At 37.1% G+C, this 23449-nt stretch overlaps 2 protein-coding genes across 8 annotated transcripts; one reads left to right on the top strand and one right to left on the bottom strand.

Annotated features, from left to right (window-relative positions):
• si:dkey-29p9.3 lies at nucleotides 1-10194 on the bottom strand. Of its 6 annotated transcripts, XR_015480419.1 has the most exons (6): nucleotides 9977-10194; nucleotides 6763-7398; nucleotides 5189-5335; nucleotides 1478-3335; nucleotides 1003-1340; nucleotides 1-907 (listed from the first exon to the last, which is right to left on the bottom strand). XR_015480419.1 is itself a non-coding variant. In XM_087243939.1 (4 exons), the coding sequence occupies exons 2-4, from the start codon at nucleotides 7351-7353 to the stop codon at nucleotides 2454-2456; spliced, it is 1620 nt and encodes a 539-aa protein (XP_087100065.1). In that variant the 5' UTR covers nucleotides 7354-7398; nucleotides 9977-10194; the 3' UTR covers nucleotides 1-2453. The 6 variants fall into 6 exon arrangements, 2 of the variants coding, with proteins under 2 accessions (XP_087100065.1, XP_087100066.1); XR_015480420.1 differs by lacking the exon at nucleotides 1003-1340 and having other exon boundaries at nucleotides 1-892; nucleotides 1468-3335; XR_015480422.1 differs by lacking the exon at nucleotides 1003-1340 and having other exon boundaries at nucleotides 1-370; nucleotides 1869-3335.
• rnps1 (RNA binding protein S1, serine-rich domain) lies at nucleotides 10061-22169 on the top strand. 2 transcript variants are annotated; one of them, NM_199761.3, is made up of 7 exons: nucleotides 10061-10285; nucleotides 12354-12509; nucleotides 15383-15568; nucleotides 16311-16416; nucleotides 18279-18432; nucleotides 19336-19477; nucleotides 21672-22169. In NM_199761.3, coding segments are annotated over exons 1-7 (852 nt in total). In that variant the 5' UTR covers nucleotides 10061-10283; the 3' UTR covers nucleotides 21778-22169. The 2 variants fall into 2 exon arrangements, 1 of the variants encoding a protein (NP_956055.3); XR_015479537.1 differs by having other exon boundaries at nucleotides 10226-10285; nucleotides 19336-20594; nucleotides 20655-22167.
• The last annotated feature ends 1280 nt before the right edge of the window (nucleotides 22170-23449 follow it).

Genomic DNA, 23449 nt, shown 5'->3' with positions numbered 1-23449 from the left:
TCACTGAAGACTAAAATCCATCAAACTATTGCTTTATTCATGTTTCAGAATTAAATAAACAGAATATAAAAAAATACAAAGATAACAGCAAAAACTATGTCTACTATGATATTTATTTCCTATAAAAAAGGCAAAATTACAGTTTACAATTAAATAAAATGAAAAACAAAAGGAAACTTTTTTTTACTTCATATAAGTTTCTCTAGGAAGCTACAGGAGTTCTATACAACAAAATACACTGTAGGCCAAAGGATTTGGCTACTGAAATTCAGATTTCAGAAGAGCTGTGGCAAAAAGAAAGAAACATTTAAGAAATCCATTCAGAAATGTTCAAAATGCTTTAGGCTAGTTTTTAACAGCAGATGGCGCTCTAGGCTAGTCTTTAAAGACAGTGATTAGCTAGTCAGTGATTAGCTAGTCTTTAAAGACAGTGATTAGTAGTGCACATTGCTATTCTTTAGGCGACCAGTTAATTATTTCGTTAATCCACTGAAAACAAAAATAGTTTTGGTAACCTTCAATCAAGTCTTACCATGTGCTTCTGCATTTGAAGTGGTGGTCCTTCTCTGTTGACATCAGTTTGATGCATCAGCCACAATATTCTTAGCCACACTCCTCTTACCATTAGATTGCTATGAGAAAATGATGTGCTACAAGAAAGCCCCCCGTGCCTTACTCAACATACTGAAATTAAAGTCTCAGTAACTTCTGATTCAGTAACTTCATCTGGACTTTAACAGTAGATGGTGCTCTAGCCTAGTTTTAATAGGTGCTCTAGGCTAGTTTTTAACAGCTGATACCTCTGTAAGCTAGTTTTTAACAGCAGGTGGGGCTCTAGGCTAGTCAGCCATCTGCAAAAACTAGACTAGAGTGTTATCTACTGCACCATCTGCTGTCAAAAACTAGACTAGAGTGTTATGTGCTGCGATCTGCTGCGCCATCTGCTGTCAAAAACTATACTAGAGCGTTATCTGCTGCGCCATCTGCTGTCAAAAACTATACTAGAGCGTTATCTGCTGCGCCATCTACTGTCAAAAACTAGACTAGAGCGTTATCTGCGGTTATCTGCTGCGCCATCTACTGTCAAAAACTATACTAGAGCGTTATCTGCTGTTATCTGCTGCGCCATCTACAGTCAAAAACTATACTAGAGCGTTATCTGCTGTTATCTGCTGTGCCATCTACTGTCAAAAACTAGACTAGAGCGTTATCTGCTGCGCCATCTGCTGTCAAAAACTAGACTAGAGCGTTATCTGCTGTTATCTGCTGCGCCATCTACTGTCAAAAACTAGACTAGAGCGTTATCTGCTGTTATCTGCTGCGCCATCTACTGTCAAAAACTATACTAGAGCGTTATCTGCTGCGCCATCTACTGTCAAAAACTAGACTAGAGCGTTATCTGCTGCGCCATCTGCTGTCAAAAACTAGACTAGAGCGTTATCTGCTGTTATCTGCTGCGCCATCTACTGTCAAAAACTAGACTAGAGCGTTATCTGCTGTTATCTGCTGCGCCATCTACTGTCAAAAACTAGACTAGAGCGTTATCTGCTGTTATCTGCTGCGCCATCTACTGTCAAAAACTACACTAGAGCGTTATCTGCTGTTAAAAACTAGTCCAGAGCAATTTCTGCTGGTACAAACTAGCCTAGAATGGCATCTGCTGTTAAAAACTAGCCTAGAGCTCAACCTGCTTTTAAAATCTAGCCTAGACCACCATCTGCTGTCAAAAACTAGACTAGAGCGTTATCTGCTGTTAAAAACTAACATAGAGCGCTGCCTGCTGTTAAAAACTAGCCTACAGAGGCATCAGCAGTAAAAAACTAGCCTAGAGCGCCATCTGCTGTTAAAAAAACTACTCTAGAGGGCACCATTTGCTTTTAAAATCTAGCCTAGAGCACTGTCTGCAGTTAAAAACTAGCCTAGAGAGGCATCAGCAGTTAAAAACTAGCCTAGAGCGCCTATTTAAACTACGCTAGAGCACCAACTGCTGTTTAAGTCCAGGTGAAGTTACTGAATCCGAAGTTACTGAGACTTGAATTTCAGTATTTTGAGTTAGGGGCTAGAGGGCTTTCTTGTTGCCTATCTTTTTCTCATGGCAAACTAACGGTGAGAGGAGTCAACTGTTGTCAACAGAGAACACCATCTGCTGTTAAAGTCTATCCTAGTTGGCGCCAGTGGTGCAGTGGTTAGTGTGTCAACACATGTACTCCGGTGCTCATGGCGACCCGAGTTCGATTCCCGCCTTGCGGTCCTATGCTGATTCTTCCCCTCTCTTTGCTTCCCATGCTTTCCTTTCAATACTCTACTATATATAAAAAAATCCTAGAGCGCCTTCTGCTGTTTAAAAGTAAGCTCAAAATCAATTCAAGAGACAATAGTGATTTTGAAAATCTTTGAATCAATTTCTCGATTGTTTTTTTTGTGACCACATCTCTAGACTTCAGTCACACACTTCACACATTTTCCACTTTGATAATGTTCAGCTCAGAATCGCGCGGTGAAACTGGAAGACTCGAGGTCTGGTTCCCCGGACTACAGGTCTGAAATGAGCCATCCGCACTGGTGGAGGCCAGGTCTACGGTTTTTCCATCCATTCCAATGAAGGAGTCTGTGTGCGGTTGCGCAAACGGCAGCGCACTGGACGCAAATGTTTGCGTCTGCGTGAACGTTGCCGTGCGCCCCTGTGCATGGGTGAACGGGGGCCCGCTGGAGGTCGGGCACGACTGAAACCCGTTCATTGCAGTCGGGCTGAGCTGGTCCAGAGAAAACACCTCGATGCCCTCCAGTCCGGAATCGTGGATCTCGTTGTAGCGCGTTTGGGCTTGACTGCACTGAGCGTACACACTCTGATTGGTCGGAGCCTGGCTGAAGACCGCAGACGAGGCCATCGAACAGGATGCTGGAGCAGATGTGGGCTGCAGAGGGTCGAATTTGGAAGCAAGATCCTGAAGGGTGCTGAGGATCTGCTTCTGGACTTGAGTTTGCTGCGCTTGTTCTCTCTCCAGTCGGCCTTGATGGTCCACCATCATCCTCAGCGCCAGTCCCAAACTTCTCAGCTCATTGCCCAGCAGCTGGATCTGCTCCTGCAGGCTGCTCACGGCTCCAGGCTCCAGGACGTTCCTCTGGGCAGGAGGAGCAGGAGGAGGAGGTGAGGGCTGGTTGCTCACGTTCTGGACACGAGCAGGGGCGGCTGTGTTTTGGGATGCCGCCGCAGACGTGGATGGCTCAGGAAGGCGGATGCCAACACGAGGAGGATTTTGAGGAACACGGACAGGAACACCCACCCGTTGGTGCATCCACCTCCTGTGTGGACTGGCTCCTTGATGTAGTGCTCTCTGCAAAATACAGGTTTGATCATGCATATTGTTGTTTTGTATATGGATTTATCCTCACTTTACAACAAACTCTCTTTTCAGTCATGATGGTGATCCGGCATCTTCCAGCACAAATTAAGCCCTGTGTCTACCTTATGATTAATGTTGTTGCATGTCCGCTAGGGATGTAACAATATTGTAAATACCGTCATACCGCAATAGTAATTTTTTTCAATATTACCGTAGGCGCATGACTCAATAAAACTATATTTCTGAGAAAAGTTTGCTTAAGCGAATGAAGCGAACGGGAGGTAGCGGGAACTACAATTCCCATCAGCCTAGGCGTGGCCATCATCCATTGCGGTCTGTTGTCACTACAGATCCAGTAATGCGGAAATGGAGTGTGTTGCTAGTAGCGGGGAAGAAAAAGAGCTGGAAACGATCGAACCTAAAGCGGGTTTTAAATCGGATGTGTGGAAGCATTTCGGTTTCTTTCTAATGGTAATTTGTATGTTATTGATATGTTCAGTGCTAAGGTAAATAAACACTTTTGGCACTTTTTTTTAGTCTTTTCATTAGTTTTGTTTTTCCTGTAAATTATTCAATAAATATCGTACCGTGCCATTCATACCGAGGTATTATCGTACTGTGAAATTCTGATACCGTTACATCCCTAATGTCCGCCCATGCAAATTTATCCTCGAAAATGTGGCATGAGAGCGATGCATGTGTTAGATAATTTTTTTTTTTTGAGCGATCAATCAATTCCAGATCCTTTGCATAAAGTTTTTAATCAAAATTAAAAATTGTATTACTTTCAATCTGCTAAAACATTTGTTAAACCAATGTTATGTTAAAAAATACATATGCATATTAAAACTGTAAAACAGAATAAAGTGCATGGTCTAATCGGAAACAAAGGAAATCAGTTATCCATTTCATTATTTAATGCATTAAATAGGCTAGTCTTTTAATAAAGTGAGTTTAATTGATCTGAAACTTTTAATTGCATCTACTTTTCTAGTAAATGATAGAAGTTGCACCAGACTGATGAAAACAAACCTGAATACCACTGTGAACAGGGCCACAATTGGATACAGTATCTTCTGTCTACATGACTAGCGAACGCGTCTGAAAAAAACAGCTGAATCTCCGCGAATATGTGATTAACTGATAAAACAAATGTTGTCTGGTTTAGTGATGTTAGTAATGCATGGAAAAATGCAAAGCAGAATTTTTCTGAGCTCAATAACCCACTGATGACAGCCACTTTGTGATGGCTTTGAAGGTGGTTAATGAGGTTTGTTGTGTTACCTTGGCTACCTGATCAACATTGCAAAAAAAACACACTTGCAATCTAGTCGCAGTCACCGCGTGCTTGTGATGCGGTACAATCCATAAACTCTGCCCATTAAATTAACGGCTTGGTCGATATTTAATTATTGATCGTGGGCCACAAGTATCGTTATCATGATAATAATACGATAAATCGTGCAGCCCTAGTCACAGCGATCACTTGATGCAAAAGTATAAACCAGCATTTACTTGGGTTATTCTCCCAAACTGTAAATTTAATCAATTAGAAATATAAAAAAAAAACAAGAATAAACACAATTAAGTACAATGTGTAATGTCAACATGAGAAATAATTATTTATTTATTTTGTTTTTAGATTTTATTTAAGGATGTCTGAAGCACAACCGTGTAACATGTCTGCATCTGCGCAGATGAACCTTACCAAATTTAAAGCAAAACTGCAGTAGATTGCATTTCATTCTGATTTTATCCACAAATAATTATTGGATAGAAATTATAAAAAATTTATTTATTATACATTCATGTATTTATTATATTGATGATGCTTTAGCACTCACCATGTTTGGAGGTCTGGGTGTAGTGAGGTCGTATGAAGCTGACTGCGGTAACACTAGCTTTCTCCCATCAGAGGTAGAGAAACAGGACTGATCTCGTCTCACCGACACCGACACCTGCTGGCCGCCCTGAGGGCTGCTGTCTCTTACCTTCAAAAAACACACAAGCCCGTTTATTTTGGTGTATTACTGTGGGATGTTCACAAAAAAATAATAAAGAATTGATTTATTCATTTGAGTGAAATTGAAGCACATGTTCCTATAATATGCACGTTACTTTTTCTTTTTTTTTTAGATTATAAAATGTATTATTATAGTATTAAATGTTCATTTTATGATTTGACAATGATCAGTTAAACATTTTTAGGCAGAATAAAAAACAACAACAATTTAAATAATTACTAGTGCTGGGCATAAATAAAATACAATAAAAGTTTAATTTGACATAATATATAAGTGTGTATTGTGTGTGTGTGTGTGTGTGTGTGTGTGTGTATATATATATATATATATATATATATATATATATATATATATATATATATATATATATATATATATATATAAATAAAATATGTATATATAAAACATATATATTATACATATATATATATATATATATATACATATATATATATATATATATATATATTATATATATATTATACATATATATATATATATATATATATATATATATATATATATATATATATATATATATATATATATATATATAAAATACACAAACTCATATTATTTCAAAACAAAATTTAATTTTGGATGCGATTAATCACGATTAGAGTTTGCCCAGCACTAATAATTAGTTATGAACTTGTTTTTACAATCAGAAGAGAAATGTGCTTAACGGTGATAAAAAAAGTCAGTTTGTAATATATCATTCAATGTTTGGGGATAGTTAGCATGGGGTTTGTAATGCTTAAGTCTCTTCTAGGCTCAGCCGGAAAGCTGGAAAAAAAGTAATTAAGAACAAAAACATGAAGTATTAGACAGAACCTTTTTATCTTCAATTGAACAAACACTCATTGTTTTTCAGCCAGCGATAAACTTCTGGTGAAATGTAAGTGTGTATGTGACTATTTTCAATTTCATAAGGTTCCTTTTACATCATCAATGTTGTAGTGTAGTTAATATATAATAAGTTAAATAGACTTAAGCATTCATTTAGTTGTTCAAGCATAAAATGAGATGAAAGACGTGTAAACGCAGGCACCATCAGTAGCAGCAAGCGAGTGCAGAAACTCCACTAAAAATACATAGACATATTGTGTAAAAATGGAAATTAATGCAGTGCTTTACATCCGCTCTGAGACCCACTTCATATCGTATATCAATCAGGAAGTGACGATCATTCATTTTTAATTAAATCTTAAACATTGAGAGTTTTGTAATGTCGTGGCTGAGTTCACCGGAAGCACTTGGACTGGCTGGCTGAAAATTTAAAGAGGCTGTGCATGTACCCCAATTTTAAAAAACCTTTTTGATCCACTTCAAATGTTGACTGCAGTATAAGTTTAATAATAAAAGTAAAAAGTGTAGATGTGCAATACACCCACCCTCGCTCTATGGAGTAAAGCTTTATCCAGGAGCCGTTTGCGTGCCACCAGCATAGGGTTGGCAGGAGAGGGCGTGTGGCGTTTTCGTATAAAAGCAGCAGCGGCGGCAGCACTCATAGCTGCCGTTCCCACTCCCGAACGCTGCCCTTGAACGCCAGCATGCTGCGTGCCTTGTGCCAAAGAAGTGACACTGACAATCCTGATGTCCTCGTCTTTATCCGCACCCTGTGGACCCGCTGGACCCGTCCCAGATGGCTGTCCCGCTCTTGGATTGGCTGAGGATCCAGCCAGCTGAGAAGCAGCGACTCTAGAAGCTTCTCTGAGGAGGTTTCTGAGCTGCTGGTCGCTCCAGCTGCCCGTCCGCGTCTCAGAGCCGCTCGGCATCGAAACCGGCACCATGTGACTGCTGTTTCCAGCTGCTCCATCCTCCTTGTGGGCTCTGCCTTGAAACTCCTTCAGGAACAGGTAGATGGCCTGCGCCGACACCTTGATGTTCTCCAGCTCCAGCACGGCTTTGATTTTACGGAAACTTAAACCAGCTTCCCGCAGCTCCACTACCTTGCGCTTGGCGGCGTCGTCTAGTCGGCCCATGATGGAGAACAAGTAATGAGAGCGAAAAAAACAGGCTGGCGGATCCTGAAATAAAGCAAAAATGTTCAGGATGAAATAGATCTTCCACCTATGTTGATTTAAAGATAGCTCGGTTATCATTTACTCATCTTTTACTTGTTCTTAAGTGTCTTTATCCTGTTGAACACAAAATAATATATATGCAAATGCTGAAAACCTGGAACTACTGTAGGTAACACTTTAGTTTAAGTCACACTATTAACTACTGGCTCATTACTAGGGCCAGACGAAATCTGCGGACATTTTTTGCTATTTTTTGCTAATTTTGGTAAAAATCTGCGGATTTCTGTGGAATTATTTTGGGAGTATCCAGAGGAGTATCATAACTAAAACCTTAATATATAAAAGTAATAAATTACTGAATAAAAACTGAACAAATTCAGATTTACACATTTACTCAAGTAAATAAACAGAATTAATGATGCGCTTTAAATCTGCAGAATTCTGGGGAAAATCTGTGGAAAATCTGCGGAATTTTGGGGAAAATCTGTGGAAAATCTGCAGAAAATTTGCGGAATTTTGCGCGCACAGATTCCGTGTGGGCCTACTCATTACCTGCCTTTTGTTAAGATGTTAACTGTCATAAAGTATGAGCTTATTCTACATCCTTAATCCCACCCAATAGCTAAACCCAGGTACTACCTTACTAACCATTAATAATCCTCTAATGACAAGTTTATTGGGCTAATAGACTTTGTTAGTGGGTTATTCATAGCGTAAATTGTTCACTGCAGGCGTGCTGCTCAATCCTGTTTCTGGAGATCTACCTTCCTGCAGATTTCAGTTGCTACCCATATCAAACACACCTGCCTGTAATTGTCACGTGGAGTTCAGGTCCTAATTAATTGGTTCAGGTGTGTTTGATTTGGGTTAGCAACTGAAATCTGCAGGAAGGTGGCTCTCCAGGAACAGGATTGAGCACCCCTGGTTCACTGCCTGCCAAAAGTCTTGTCGCCTATCCATGTTTTAGGAAAAACAAACAATAACTTGACTTCTACAGCAGTTGATCATTTGGTATCAAAAGTGGCTTATATGAAAGGCAAAGGTCTCTAGATTACGCTTATTTTACCACAATAAAATATGATCATCATGTCTTGACTCTTGACTTTGAATTATTTTATTAGGACAGTAAGGTCTGACTTTGCTTAGACAAAAGTTCTGTCAAAAGTGGTTCGAGCCTCTGGTTCGAGCCTCGGCTGGTTCGAGCCTCGGCTGGGTCAGTTGACATTTCTGTGTGGAGTTTGCATGTTCTCCTTATGTTCGTGTGGGTTTCCTCCGGGTGCTCCGGTTTCCCCCACAAGTTTAAAGACATGTGGTGCAGGTGAATTGGATAAGCTAAATGATCCGTAGTGTATGAGTGTGTATGGATGTTTCCCAGTTATGGGTTGCAGCTGGAAAGGCATCCGCTGCGTAAAAAAAAAATGTGCTGGATAAGTTGGCGGTTCATTCTGCTGTGGTGACCCAAGATTAATAAAGGGACCAAGCCGAAAAGAAAATAAATGAATGAATTATAATGTTGAAAATTTCCTTTAAACGATATCCTGCTATTTTTGATAATAAGAGACTAGTAAAATAAATAATAAAAAGTCTAAAAATTGCTGTTACGTTTACATTTAGTTGGGACATTCTAGCAGAAACTTACATTTACACTTATAAAAATGTGAAAGGGCCTGACTTAAGCTTCACGTCCTCAATAAAATCCTACAATTCAATGATAGAATGCATCCTTGATCATTGTCAGCTTCTTCACCAGCAAATAATGTCCCCTCCAAATCAACCTAAAATGTGTATTGCACGCATTATGTTTTAAATTTAATGCAAATGTGACAAGACTGACGGAAACATAGGGTCCAATTGTAAGTTTATTTTGATTATATATTTGTAGAGTAGAATTTATTTATAATTTCATGTTTTTAATCAATTGATGTGAATGATAACAACTTAAACTTGCTTTTTCTGAAGTTTTTTCTTCCTGAATAACGGTTTTAACATTACAAAACTATTAAAGCTGTAGGTTCAATTGGGCTGAGGACAAGGACAATGGCAGGGTTTGTACATTAGTAAAGTGTTTTTAATAAAGAAAAACAATCTGAGAACCAAATGAATGACACATTCCTTTACAAAACAACTCACATAAATCATCCATCAGTCTATTTCAGACATTTGTGGGATGAAATACTTTTCATTTCCAGTATTTTTTATTTCAGGGACAGATGATGCATGTTTCTGGTACAATGTCCCAGCTAAGTTTCATACAATTTCCTTTGTCCGCTTTTCATAAACTAAACGACGTTCTTGATAGTACATATTGCCAATTATTTTTAAAGAAAAATACTCTTAAGTAAGCTTTACTCCAAAACAGATGTTTTAAACTGGTGTCCAGCTAGTCTGCCAGTCTAATAAGCAATTCACACCAGCATGAGCAGCTAACCACTTCACACCGGTGGCAGATTTTATTTTTGTTAAACCAGTTGTAATTTTAAAAACTCTACTAGTGAAATGTTTTTAATAGGGAAACAAGTTCAGATTCACCCTATCGATCTAGTGCACTAAGAAGAGCACAATAGAATTAAGCATCTCTCACCTATTGCGACTTTGCTCTTCTGCTGTTTTCGTTTAAAGCGACGATACGGTCCATCATAAAGTCACATGACAATGCTCGTCTTTATATTCATAACGCGCTGATCTGATGATTTCAACACAACAACAGTACGTGTTGTTGAAAAGCGTACATTATTGTTTTACTTTACGACCATTGCATTAAAACACACCCCGCCTCCGTTGGACCGTCGCAGGATCAGTGCCGTCACGCCTGCGTCCTCACGGAAACGTCATTAGGACGCGACGGTTGTCGAGCTCAGCGATAGTGTGTCGCGCGCTCTTCATTCATCATGTAAGTTTGACTGTTTGTCTGATTAAAGTTTATGTTGTGCGGACAGTTTTGTTTTCATATTTGTAGCTGCGTTTATGCAGAGATGTTTACGTCGCGTTTTTAGTAAAAAGGGTCGGCATTTTGTACTATCGTGTTTTATCTCGGCGGTGTTAGCATTAGCTCAACAAGCTAGCGTTACACTAAAAGTCAACAAACATTGCATATTTTTAATCATAAATCAAGTCATCGCAGTTTTAAAGGTTTAACTTGCTCATGTAAACTTATGCTTATGTCTAAATGATCTATAATTTCTCTTTAAAGTGGGAATTTCAGTGCAGTGCATTTGTTGGCCACCACGTTTATTTACAATTAACGTTATTCACACTTTTCCACTAACAATTTGTATTAAAATGCTTTAAGTTATGTTAATTGTTTTAATCTAAGCTGTTACTTTCAGCTATATCTAATGTTCATATCACACATTAAATTAAACTGATATGTATAAAAATGTATGAAATTATATTAAATACAAAGTTGAACTTCAATGTGTCAAATTATATAATCCATGTAGACTCCCCACTTATTGAAATATGTATTACCTAATATATATAATAGATCATCATACTCGGTTTTTAAGTATAATTTAAATGTTGCTTATATGGGCAAATGGATAAAACCCTAGTTGCTTATTTACTGTGTTGTATGAAAATGCATAAAATTTTTACTGTTTTGATGCTAGATACCAACTGATACACAACATTAAACAACTGAGAGTACAATTTGAATGACCAAAATGTGAGAAATAGTTTGAATCCGAGTCAGCAATTATTGTGATAAGGAAGTGATCTGTGGGTATTATATTGTAATTAATATCCCTAAAAACCTTATTGTGATTGCAAAATTTCCATAATTTTAGAGAGTATAAGTAGAGGTCAAATTTTATTTTACAGGTTCTGATAGCAAGGTTGGACTATACTTGCCGATCACCATTTAATTAACCAATAAAATATTAAATATAAATGTATTAAATTATGGTTAATTCAAAATGTTGGTACATTAAGAAGAAATGCAAACATGTAAAAAGAAACTACTGCACTGCAGCATAGTAGCTGTTAATTATAGCTGAAAGGAGCATGTTTTTTTTTAATAAAAATTATTTAGTTTACCTTTTTAAACAATATTGGTTTCAATGTATTTTTTATTTTGTGATTTTAATATAACTGTAATTGAAATGGCTTGTACTTTATTAGACTGCAATTGTGCTGACAGATCTCATTAACTGTAAACAGCAGAGCATAACAATGAAATGTAAAATGCAAATAGTGTAGGACAAAGGTGAACACTGTGGTTGCCATGGTTTGCTTTTGTTTCTTTGCGTCTGGCTTTCAAAAAGTGTGGTATTGTAAAATTGAGGTTTTTACTACAGCCTTATAGGCTAGTTCAGTATGAATATATGAACTGTTACACTCTAAAAACCGATACAACATCTAATATTAAGAACTCTACCTGAAATGTGTTGGTCTACAATGCATTTTGTCCCCTGCACTGTGTTTTTAATAAGCAGGCTTATTTCCCTCCAGCTATAAATTTCAGCGATTTATGCAGAAAAGCAGCTGATGCTGTTATTTGCTTTAGAAATCTAAAATCGAATTGCGATTTATCTGATCAAAACTGATTTGTATTTTGAAATGCCATTTGCTTTAATTTCTTTAAAGAGCTGCAGGTTTGATGTGGGAATTTAACAGCACCAAAAAAAAGACCAAGCATAATCAAAGTACGCTATACTATGCTTCTGTTTATTTAAAACATTTTTTTCCAATAAAGTTGTCAGTTCTCGTAACAAATTAAGAAAACAACTACACCATTTTAAATTCAATTTAATAAAATTGTTTAGAATCTTATATATAGCTATATAAAACCTTTACGTTTAGATTTCTTTACATTTTTCATATTTCATGACAATCACTATGGACTGACAATGCTTCGGTTTAAAATCGATTTATCAAGCAGGCCTAAGATCAAGACTGTTTTAACAATGTTTGTTGTTTTTTTCCAAACTAAACCTCCATTGCTTGTTCTATTGGCACAGGGCCCCATCACCAACCAAGCGCAGGGAGCGATCAGAGGACAAGCCCAGGGAACGAGGGAAGGAGAAAGCTCCTGCGAAGGAGGGAGCCGAGAAGGAGAGAGGCAGAGATAAGATCCGCAAGCGCCGCAGCAACTCCACTGGCAGCAGTAGCAGCAGGTACTGGTGGAACAACCCTCAGTCACTTTCCAGTTTCTATACGAAATAAATCACAGGCAGTATTATGGAAATCTAGTTTTAGGAAAGGATTAAGCTGTGCAATGCAGAACCACATTCAATCAGGGTTCTTACAGGTGCTGGAAATCCTTGAAAAGGCTTGCATTTTTCAAGATTCGAAAAGTGCTTAAGTTTGGGATAAAATAATTTGTAAAAATTTAACAGTTGCTTTCATGATAATTTGTCACTATATAGGTAATAATAATGAACTAAATAGGCTATATATGTTACTTTTGCATTAAATGAGGTAACTCTTTACAATAGGTTAATGTTAGTTAATGCATTTATTAACATGAACAAACAGTGAACAGTACATTTACTACAGTATTTGTTCTTGTTGGCTAAGGTTAGTTATTGATAATTCAGTTCAGTCACAGTGCATTAACTAATCTTAACAAGCATGGATTTGGATTTTATAAGGCATTAGTAAATGTTAAACTATGATTCATAAATGCTGTGCAAGTAGAGTTAACACATAGTTAATGTTAGTAAATAAATTAACTAATGAAACCTTGTGAAGTGTGACCTAAAATGAATTTACTCATTGTTCAAAAAGAACTTTGTGACCAGAAATGGTAGCTGTCAAACTGCGATGACTTCATTTGGTTTAAGTTGTTTCAGTTCTTCTTTTTTTATTTCACACTTAATCAATGTAGATGTTGACTTATCACAGTGAATAGTACACTGCAAAAAGACCATTTAAAGAGATTGTTCACCAAAAAAATGAACATTTACTCCCTATTTACTTTCCCTCATGTGGTTCCAAACCTTTGAGTTTGTTCTGTCGAACACAAAAGAATATAGTTTGGAGAATGTTGCAAACCTGTAACCTGGGACTACCATATTAGTTTTTTCTACTATGAAATCAATGCTTTTAGGTTTCTAGCTTTCTCAAAAATACCTTCTTTTGTGCTCACCATATGATAGGAACTCAAAGTTTAGAACAAGTAAAGGGTGAGTAAGTAATGACAATTAAACGGATGCATTTTTTGGGTGAACTATCCCTTTAACAAATTGCAGTTTAATTAAACAAGTATCATGACTGAAATTGCAAATGCTTTTAAATTATTATATGTTGAATTACCCAGTAAAATCATTTGGGAACAATGGAATATTGTGTATTATGCTCTAGAAATGCATTTAAAACATCCATCAAAGTGTAGTATACAGAGTATATGTAAATAGTTTGAAGTCAATAACTCATGTAATACTATTAATTATTTAGTGTTTGTGTAATGTACTGTTTTATTGATTGATTTTTTTTTTTAAATGTTTGGTTTGCTTGGTGTGTTTACCATGATTTACCAGACATACAAGGGACTATTAAATACTGCTTTCATTAAATCATTAAATGTGTTGTTTGAAAATGCACATATTCATGAAAACAGAAACAAGATCAGGTAAAAAAAACATTTCAGAGGAAAGTTAAAGGGATAGCTCACCCAAAATAAACATTTTCTTACTGTTTTTATTCACAGTCAAGTGGTTTTTTTCTTCTCTTGAACACAAAAGATAATATTCTGATGAATGGGTGAAAAAATCAGCAGGTTTATTTGTTGCGCTGAATCGTGTGTTCCCTACATCTAAAGGGGATGAAACTTTTTCTAAAAAGTAATCTTAAAACTAATCTTAAAACACACAAAGTAACTGGACTTGATTCTTTTGTTTTAAAGGTGTGTAAAAAAATCGCTGTTTAGGATTCTTGGGATCAGATTGACTCCACATTGAAAATAAATGGGTAAAGTGAAGAGAAAAAAAGGATATTTGTCTAAAATACATTTTAAATACTATCAATCTGGAAAATTTTACATCTCTGCAAAGGCCGGGGTCTAAAGCACAAATAAAAAATTGGGACATAAACAATTTTTATCTCTTATGTATGCATGCATAAACACGCATGTGTGACTGCAACAGAGAACCATTTTATAGAAATTGGCATAAACATCTACAAAACTGCCTTAGTTATGAAAAATATTCAAAAATAAATGGTTAATTAAAATGCAATACTGGATTAAAAATAAATACTAGAAAATGTATATATAGTTGGTCATATAAAATTTTATATTTCCCTATGTAATTGGTCTGTAAATGTTTGGGGTCAGGAGGACCCCGAGGAACCTAACTAACTTTTTTTTTCTTGGCCCACACTAAAGTTACAATTAATGATTTGTAAAATTTGAAGAGCTTTACAAACAGTAGGTGCATCCCAAATCACAAACTAATGCACTATTCTATGCCATTTTGTAATTTAAATGGTGTATGTAGTGCATTCATACTAAAACTCTTAAGAAGAATAAGTGCACTTTAAATACCTGGATGATGACTTGTTTAACCATTAAATGAGTTGTGGACTGTTGGACACTTCACACACTCAACAGCTGCTGCTTTGCTCGGTAGCGGAAGGGGCGAAGCTTTCGGTCACTGATGTTGGATTACTGTATTTATTTTGGATTGTGAAAGCAAAGTTCTCCTACGAGAGTGATTATAGCGCCTCCTGATGGTGAAGGGTTATACTCATGGCAGGTGTTTGGTAGTTTCACTAGGTAATTTATTTAGCTAATTTGGCAACCGTTAAACGTCATCAGGGAAAATGTTTTAATTTCCACTTAGTAAAAAAAAACATTAGTTCCATTTGGGACGACACTACATAAACTCTGCTGTTGAGTGTGTAAGTGCATAGTGTGCCATTTGGGACGCAGTTAGTGTTTTTAAAATATCCATCAGTACAACGGGTCAAATGTATCTGTGTATTTCAGCTGTGACATTTGTATGGATGCTTTGACTTTAAATAATGAATCGCGTCTGATGTGTTCCAGGTCGAGCTCCAGCTCCAGCAGCAGTTCTGGCTCCAGCTCCGGCTCCTCCAGCGGCTCCAGCTCTTCTTCTGGCTCCAGTCGCTCTGGCTCTTCTAGCTCCTCCCGCTCCTCTAGTTCATCTGGGTCATCGGGGTCTCCCAGCCCGAGCCGCCGTCGCCATGACAACCGCCGCCGCTCACGGTCAAAGTAGGTTTTAGTGATCTTAAACAATGGGCTATATGCACACAGACTTTTAATTATCAGTGTGGCACCCCGGCAGCTTCCGGTGAACTGTCTTTCAATGAAAAAAATATCATGTTTCAGATCTGATTTCTTTAAAAACCAGTGATCTTTACTGCCTATACGATATGAAGTGGGTCTCAGATCGGACAAGAAGAACTGCATTAAGTTCCATTTACCCCCGCCAAGTATTTATAATAAGACAGTTTATTTACCACAGTATTTTCAATGGAGTTTCTGTGCTAGCCTGCTGCTACTGACGGCGCTAGTGGTTACACAGTCTTTCATCTCGTTTTGAACTCTCTGAAGGACATTTTTAGCAAAGTGACACCAGCAAAGATTTTCAGAATTCTTATGTATTAACACTAAAAATCGTATTTAATTTATGTTGTCATTTGTTTGTTGATTTTTAATTTTATATTTATTTTTGAAAATAGCCTTGGTTGCTGACATGGCATTAAATAAAAAATACATTACATCTCATTTTACGCTTGAATATTGAAATGAATGCTTGAGTCTATTTACCTGAATGTATTGTTACATTACAACATCCATGTGTAAAAACAACCTTGTTGAATTGAAAATAGTCACATTAAGCTTTCACCGGAAGGTTGTCATCGGCTTTAAAACTCTAGCTGTGCAAAGAGCCCATTGGTAATGATGAAACGTAGAACGTTGCTGAATTTTCTTTTTTTTTTTTGCCAACCAGGTCCAAATCTCAAAAACGGACTGATGAGAAAGAGAGGAAGCGGAGGAGCCCAAGCCCTAAACCCACCAAACTTTATCTGGGAAGACTCACCAGGAACGTCACTAAGGTATGGTTCAAGATCAGTGTGTTAGATGACAAAAGCAGTATATTTCTGAGTTTCTGACTGTTTTTTTAACAGCAGCTTGGCTAGTTTTTAACAGCAGATGGTGCTCTGGACAAGTTTTTAACAGCAGCTAGGCTAGTTTTAATGGCAGATGATGCTCTAGGCTAGTTTTAATGGCAGATGATGCTCTAGGCTAGTTTTTAACAGCAGATAGGCTAGTTTTTAATGGCAGATGACGGTTTAGGCTAGTTTTTAATTGCAGATGGCACTCTAGGCTAGTTTTTAACAGCAGCTAGGCTAGTTTTTAATGGCAGATGATGCTATAGGCTAGTTTTTAACAGCAGCTAGGCTAGTTTTTAATTGCAGATGACGCTCTAGGCTAGTTTTTAACAGCAACTAGGCTATTTTTGTTTACAACAGATGACGATCTAGGCTAGTTTTTAACAGCAGCTAGGCTAGTTTTTAACAGCAGCTAGGCTAGTTATAATTGCAGATGATGCTCTAGGCTAGTTTTAATGGCAGATGATGCTCTAGGCTAGTTTTTAACAGCAGCTAGGCTAATTTTTAACAGCAGATAGGCTAGTTTTTAATGGCAGATGACGGTTTAGGCTAGTTTTTAATTGCAGATGCCGTCTTAGGCTAGTTTTTAACATTAGCTAGGCTAGTTTTTAATGGCAGGTGATGCTATAGGCTAGTTTTTAACAGCAGCTAGGCTAGTTTTTAATTGCAGATGATGCTCTAGGCTAGTTTTTAACTGCAACTAGGCTATTTTTTTTTTTACAACAGATGACGATTTAAGCTAGTTTTAAACGGCAGATGGTGCTCTAGACTAGTTTTTAACAGAAGCTTTTCTAGTTTTTAATGGCAGATGATGCTCTAGGCTAGTTTTTAACAGCAGCTAGGCTATTTTTAACAACAGATGACTATCTAGGCTAGTTTTAAACGGCAGATGGTGCTCTAGACTAGTTTTTAACAGAACCTATTCTAGTTTTTAATGGCAGATGATGCTCTAGCCTAATTTTTAACAGCAGATGGCGCATTAGGCTAGCTTTTAAAGAGCATTTCCTCACAAAAGCAGCATTTTTTACTTTTATTTAGTCACTTAAATTAATCATTGAAATTTCATAAATCTTTATCACAGCAAAAATAAGTTATTAAAATGTATTTCTTACAGCAAGATGGCATAGACAAAACAAATTATGCACCCCTAATTTGGACTATTTGAGAATTTAGACCAGTAGAAAAACAGAACGTTTACTTGTTCTTTATCTGTCTGCATTTGTATAGTTTAATTGCATGGTCTGTTTAATGGCTGTTTTCTTTAAATGAGTCACTCATACCCTCCACTACAGCAGCACTTCCATACACAACACTTTTTAAGAGTTTTTACTGAGGGTTTTGCTGACACCTCATTTGCCCGATTGTTTTATTCTAAATGTTGGCAGTATTTACTTATTTATTATTTAGGGCTGAAAAGAGAAATGTAAAATCTGTTTAACTAAGGCAAAAAACCTATTGAAACTGCCATTATCTATTGTATATGTATATATTTGAAATGAATGCATATTTAGTTATAGATAAAATTATTATTATTAGATATTTAGTTTGCATATTTAATTAGCATTTTTTGAGAATTGTTCAGGGGTATTACTGGAGTGTGAAATATGCTAATTAATGTTTTATACATTTATACAGAAAAATGTTGATTCATTTAATTTTAAATACCAAGACGTACAAAAAGAGCAAGTTAAAATGGAGCATTAACACATGCATCAAGTATTTTTAAAGCACACTTGATATATATATTCTTGAAGCTTTCTGCTGCTGTTGTTTGCTGATTGTCTGCTGTGCTTGATTTTCTGTAGGATCATATTCAAGAGATCTTCGCCACATATGGCAAGATCAAGATGATTGATATGCCATCAGATCGTCTGCACCCTAATGTATCGAAGGGTTACGCTTATGTGGAGTACGAGTCTCCAGAGGACGCCCAGAAAGCCCTCAAACACATGGATGGAGGTATGTGTGGAGGACGGGAACTAATATTGAATCATACTTAAACTAAAATGGTAACACTAACAAAAAATGACATCTGATTTCAGAAATGTATTAGTTAATTCTGAGAACAAATTAATACTTTTGAAGAGGTGGAAAAAATTTGGCTTTACTTTCTTGCCAATAAATTATAAAATGGGGAGAAAAGGAAATTTGAAAAAGTGTAGCCATTTAAATAGTATACTTAATAAAGGTGAAGATTGTTAGATTATATGTTAATAACCAAAACCTTATTGCATCAGCTATTAAAATATATTTGTAAGATTGTCGCATTTTTATGCAATACATTAATAAAACAATCAGCAGTCAGTATTTTCTTAAACTTAAAATTATTTATTTTAACACGCATGTTTTTATTGATGTGTGTGTACTATATATGTTTATGTATATCTAATAAATGCATACATAAAAACAAAAATATACAAATTTTTTATATAAATAAATAGAGTCTGAAATAGAAGCATGCGTGTGTGTATTTATATGTACATAATAAATATTTACAGAACACGCATATATCATGTCAAAACAAACTTTTGTTTTGGATCTCATTAATATTTCCACAGCACTAAATTACTACAAATGCTCACAGGACAATTACAAAAATAGTTAATTTAATTTTATATATTTTTAGAAAGCACAAAAAGTAAAAACATCAAATAAAAAAGAAATACTGTTAAAATATCTATGTAACAGCTGATTAGAAATAGTTTCTCACAATTGTATTTTATATATTTTTTAAAATTAAAATTGGGAAAAAAATTAAAATTAAAAATTAATTATTTTGTATAAAAAAATAATAATGAATATTTGAATGTTAATGTATCAGCTGGTTGGGAGGAGTTTTTTTTACTCTGTCTCTTTTCTCAGGTCAGATTGACGGTCAGGAAATCACAGCAACTGCTATTCTGGCCCAGAGGATACGTCCTGCTCCGAGGAGACTGTCACCTCCACGCAGAATGCCGCCGCCTCCACCCATGTGGCGCCGCACACCGCCTCGCATGAGAAGAAGGTTGGCCTTTTAAATGCATCTTATGCCTGCTGCTGCTGTTCTTAAAGATTTTCACAAATATTAAGCTCAAAAAATATATATTTATATTAAGATATACACACACGTATTTCCCAAATGATGTTTAACAGAGCAAGGAAATTTTCACAGTATGTCTGATACATTTTTTTTCTTCTGGAGAAAGTCTTATTTGTTTTGTTTCGTCTAGAATAAAAGCAGTTTTTAATTTTTTAAGAACCATTTTAAGGTCAAAATTATTAGTCCCTATAAGCTATGTTTTTTTCCGATAGTCTATAGAACAAACCATCGTTATACAATAACTTGCCTAATTACCCTAACCTGCCTAGTTAACCTAGTTAAGCCTTAGAAATGAGTTATTAAAACTATTATGTTTAGAGATGTGTTGAAGAAAAATCTTCTCTCCATTAAACAGAAGTTGTGGAGAAAAATAAACAGGGGGGCTAATAATTCTGACCTCAACTGTATATATGACATACACAAAAGTTGGCATTTGACCATTGAGCTTCCTTTTTTTTTTTTTTAGAAAAATAGTGTTTAATTATTTTACCCCATTTTTCCGTTACAATAAACCAGTTTCACTGCATGCTCAAAAGAGTTATAACTGTGATTTATAGTTTGCATGTTTAATATTTATTAGAGTTGTGGCATGATTGTTCAAAAAAAGCATTCAAAATTTATTGTATTAATTCTATTTTCGATATATTCTCTTTAAACAATTCTTAGCTTAGTTTTTAACAGCAGATGGCACTCTTGGTTAGTTAAAAACAGCAGATGATGCTCGGTGCTAGTTTTTAACAACATAGGGTGCACTATGCTAGTTTTTAAACAGCTGATGTTACTAGCTTTTAACAGTGGACGGAGCTCTAAGCAAGTTTTTAACAGCTGATGACACTAGGGTAGTTTTTAACAGCAGATGGTGCTCTTGGTTAGTTAAAAACAGCAGATGGTGCTCTAGGCTAGTTTTTAACAGCATAGGGTGCTCTATGCTAGTCATTAAACAGCTGGTGTTACTAGCTTTAAACAGTGGACAAAGTTCTAAGCAAGTTTTTAAAAGCTGATGGCACTCTAGTGTAGTTTTTAACAGCAGATGGTGCTCTAGGCTAGTTATTAACAGCAGTCGGCGCTCTAGGTTTGTTATTAACAGGAGACGGTGCTCTAGGCTAGTTATTAACAGCAGACGGTGCTCTAGGCTAGTTATTAACAGCAGACGGTGCTCTAGGCTAGTTTTTAACAGCAAACAGCGCTTTAAGCTGGTTATTAACAGCAGATAGCACTCTTGTAATTTGCTTTGTTAAAATGAACTTTGTGAAATTTTATAACCAAATTTCAAGAGGATTATCTGCTCATGATTCACCATGGCTGGTCTCGCATCATCAATCACTAACCAACCAATCAGGCTCATTCAAATGCATATAAATAGTCTGTCTGTCTTACCTCAAGTCATCTAGGTTTTTCTACAAAAACCCCCCTTCCACCCTGACTCCTTTCTAATCCAATAGCAGGGGTTCTCGAGACTTACCTGAGCCCCTCTTTCCTCTCTTTCCCTTCTGTCTAAACTGAGGGAGCCACGGGCTCATGGATCTTCAGAGCTCGGGGCTCTCTCCTGGGACACCATGCCAAATACACTTTTATTTATTCAAGCATCAGCTGAGTGTGAACTCTTGAAATCAATGATTATTTTAGATTTGAGTGGTATTTGTAGGGATTAGGAGGCAAGCAGAGAACAGCTATCTGTATAGCATGCAGTGCAATTTACTGTTTAAAACCAAGCTCAGAATTCATTCAAAAGAGAATAGCAAATCTCAAAATCAATGCAGAAACAATTTCTTGACCATTACCGCAGCTCTAACACTCATCATTATTTCACTCACCAGCAAAATGACATTAAGAGAAGTTCAAGTATTTGCAGCTCAATTATTGGACTGTCCTTGCTAACTCCTCAGTTTCTGCGAGGATCGTTAGAACCAGTCAATGCGGCATCCTTGCTGACCTAAAGTTCATTCTAGTTTACACCTGCTGGCAAATGTCCAGTCAGTGACCTTGCGTTTCTGTTTATTTATCCTCCTCCTTCAGAGAGAGCACAGACTCTCGGCCTTTCATGTGTCTTATCAGGTAATTAGCGCATGCATGTCTGTGATTTATCTTCGCCAAAGCTGACAGGACGTCCTCTTCGCAGGTCTCGGTCTCCACGGCGACGCTCCCCGGTGAGAAGGCGCTCTCGCTCCAGGTCTCCAGGCCGCAGGCGTCACCGCTCGCGCTCCAGTTCCAACTCGTCCCGCTAGGAACATGTTTCCAAGACCAGCCCGTTCATATTTTAGTTAGATTTCTCCAAGTGTTTTCATTTTTTTTCCTCTGGTACCTCAGGATTGGACGTAAACACCCCCGTCTTATGACATCTTGGACGTTAGGGTGGATGTGCATGGTTTTAATCTGGTGTTTGTGCATTCACTGGGCTTGTGCTGGATCATTCATTTTACTGTGATTCGTTTGTAATGTGCTTTTTTGTTTTGAGAAATACAGCTTTTTACTGGTTTATGTTGTGGGATGGAATAAAATGCATCATCGTTTTATCTAAAAGTTAATATTTGTCCACAATTCATTGTCTAATTATCTAAAACCTGTAAATCTGGAAGAATCTGAGTAGGAAAATCAATAAACCAGTTTAAATACTAGCGTTCTCAATCGTCATTTACTTTGATGTTCTCACACAGCCGTATGAATTTACTTCTTGAATATGCACCCAACAAATATTCATACTTCTAATGCTGCGTTCACACCAGACGCGGAACACGCGTCAAGCGCGAGTGATTTACATGTTAGGTCAATGCAAATGCGCGAATAGACATCCTGCGGGGCGATGCGTGTGAAATTTAGCGCTTTGCGCGAATCGCTGGAGTTCGAAAATCTGAATTGGTTAATCTTCGTTAACCAATCAGGAGCTTGCACTTGTGGTTGGGCGTGATTGTGACGTAGAACCTGTTGATGATGTCCCAGGGGAAATCCTCCAGCTCACACCAACAAGTTATCAAACTGGGCTGGGCTCAGTCAGAAGCACCGCTGAAAGCCTCCAGTTTCTGGAGTAGTTTGAGGTCGCAGAGCTAGATGCACCTCTGAAAGGATCTTGTGGACACGGCCCTAAACATTTCAAAGCTGTTTTTTAGCCTTTATAAAACGCATAAACACTGTTATTTTCTTAATAAAATCTATGTTAGCCATTTAGCAACGAAGCTACAGTCACTAGGCATACAGAAGCCCTGCCCATCACATGAATCCGTGTCTGTTCTAAAGTGGCTTTGACGCGCGAATAAAGCGAGTAAACTGCAATGTTCAAGCGCGGATGGCATGATTTATCCTGCATTCCGTGTCTGGTGTGAACACAGCATAAGGCCTTCTATTACACTACGAGTGACTCACTGTGGCAAATCGACAAGCTACCTTTCATTAACAATGGAGAGTGAGCAACTTCAGGTGGCCTCCGTCTTCGCGAGCAACAGCAATCGTTGGTGACCAGGTGGGCATCTCGAGCAACATGACAAAGTTGAGAATCCTTCAACCTAATGCAAATGAAGAGCGGCTTTTTTGAGTGACAGCCAATCGGAGCATCAGTAGAGCTCACAGAGAGTGGACCAAAGCGCATCAAATGATCGGTAATTAAAAGGGAAAAAAAAATAGAATAAATGTATATTTTTATATTAGACACACATCTGATGCTTGCATTTGCACTAGCTCCACGTCCACAACTTCACACATTGGGTTAGATTAGGCTGTCCATCCTCCGTGTTCAGTCATTTACTTCCACTGTATCTGTTCAGCTGAAGGAACAGAACCAACCCTGTGATGTCAGACACAACGATATTCCAAGATGGCGGTGCCCTAGGTCTAAAAGCTATAGTAAAACACGCAGTTTTCTGCTAAAGGGTTACATTGAGTTAGTTTAATATATTTTCATTAAAG

This window comes from Danio rerio, chromosome 3, assembly GCF_052040795.2.
Source record: "Danio rerio strain M-AB ecotype USA chromosome 3, GRCz13ab, whole genome shotgun sequence".
Classification (NCBI taxonomy): Eukaryota; Metazoa; Chordata; class Actinopteri; order Cypriniformes; family Danionidae; genus Danio; species Danio rerio.
This window is presented reverse-complemented; position numbering and strand designations above follow the sequence as displayed.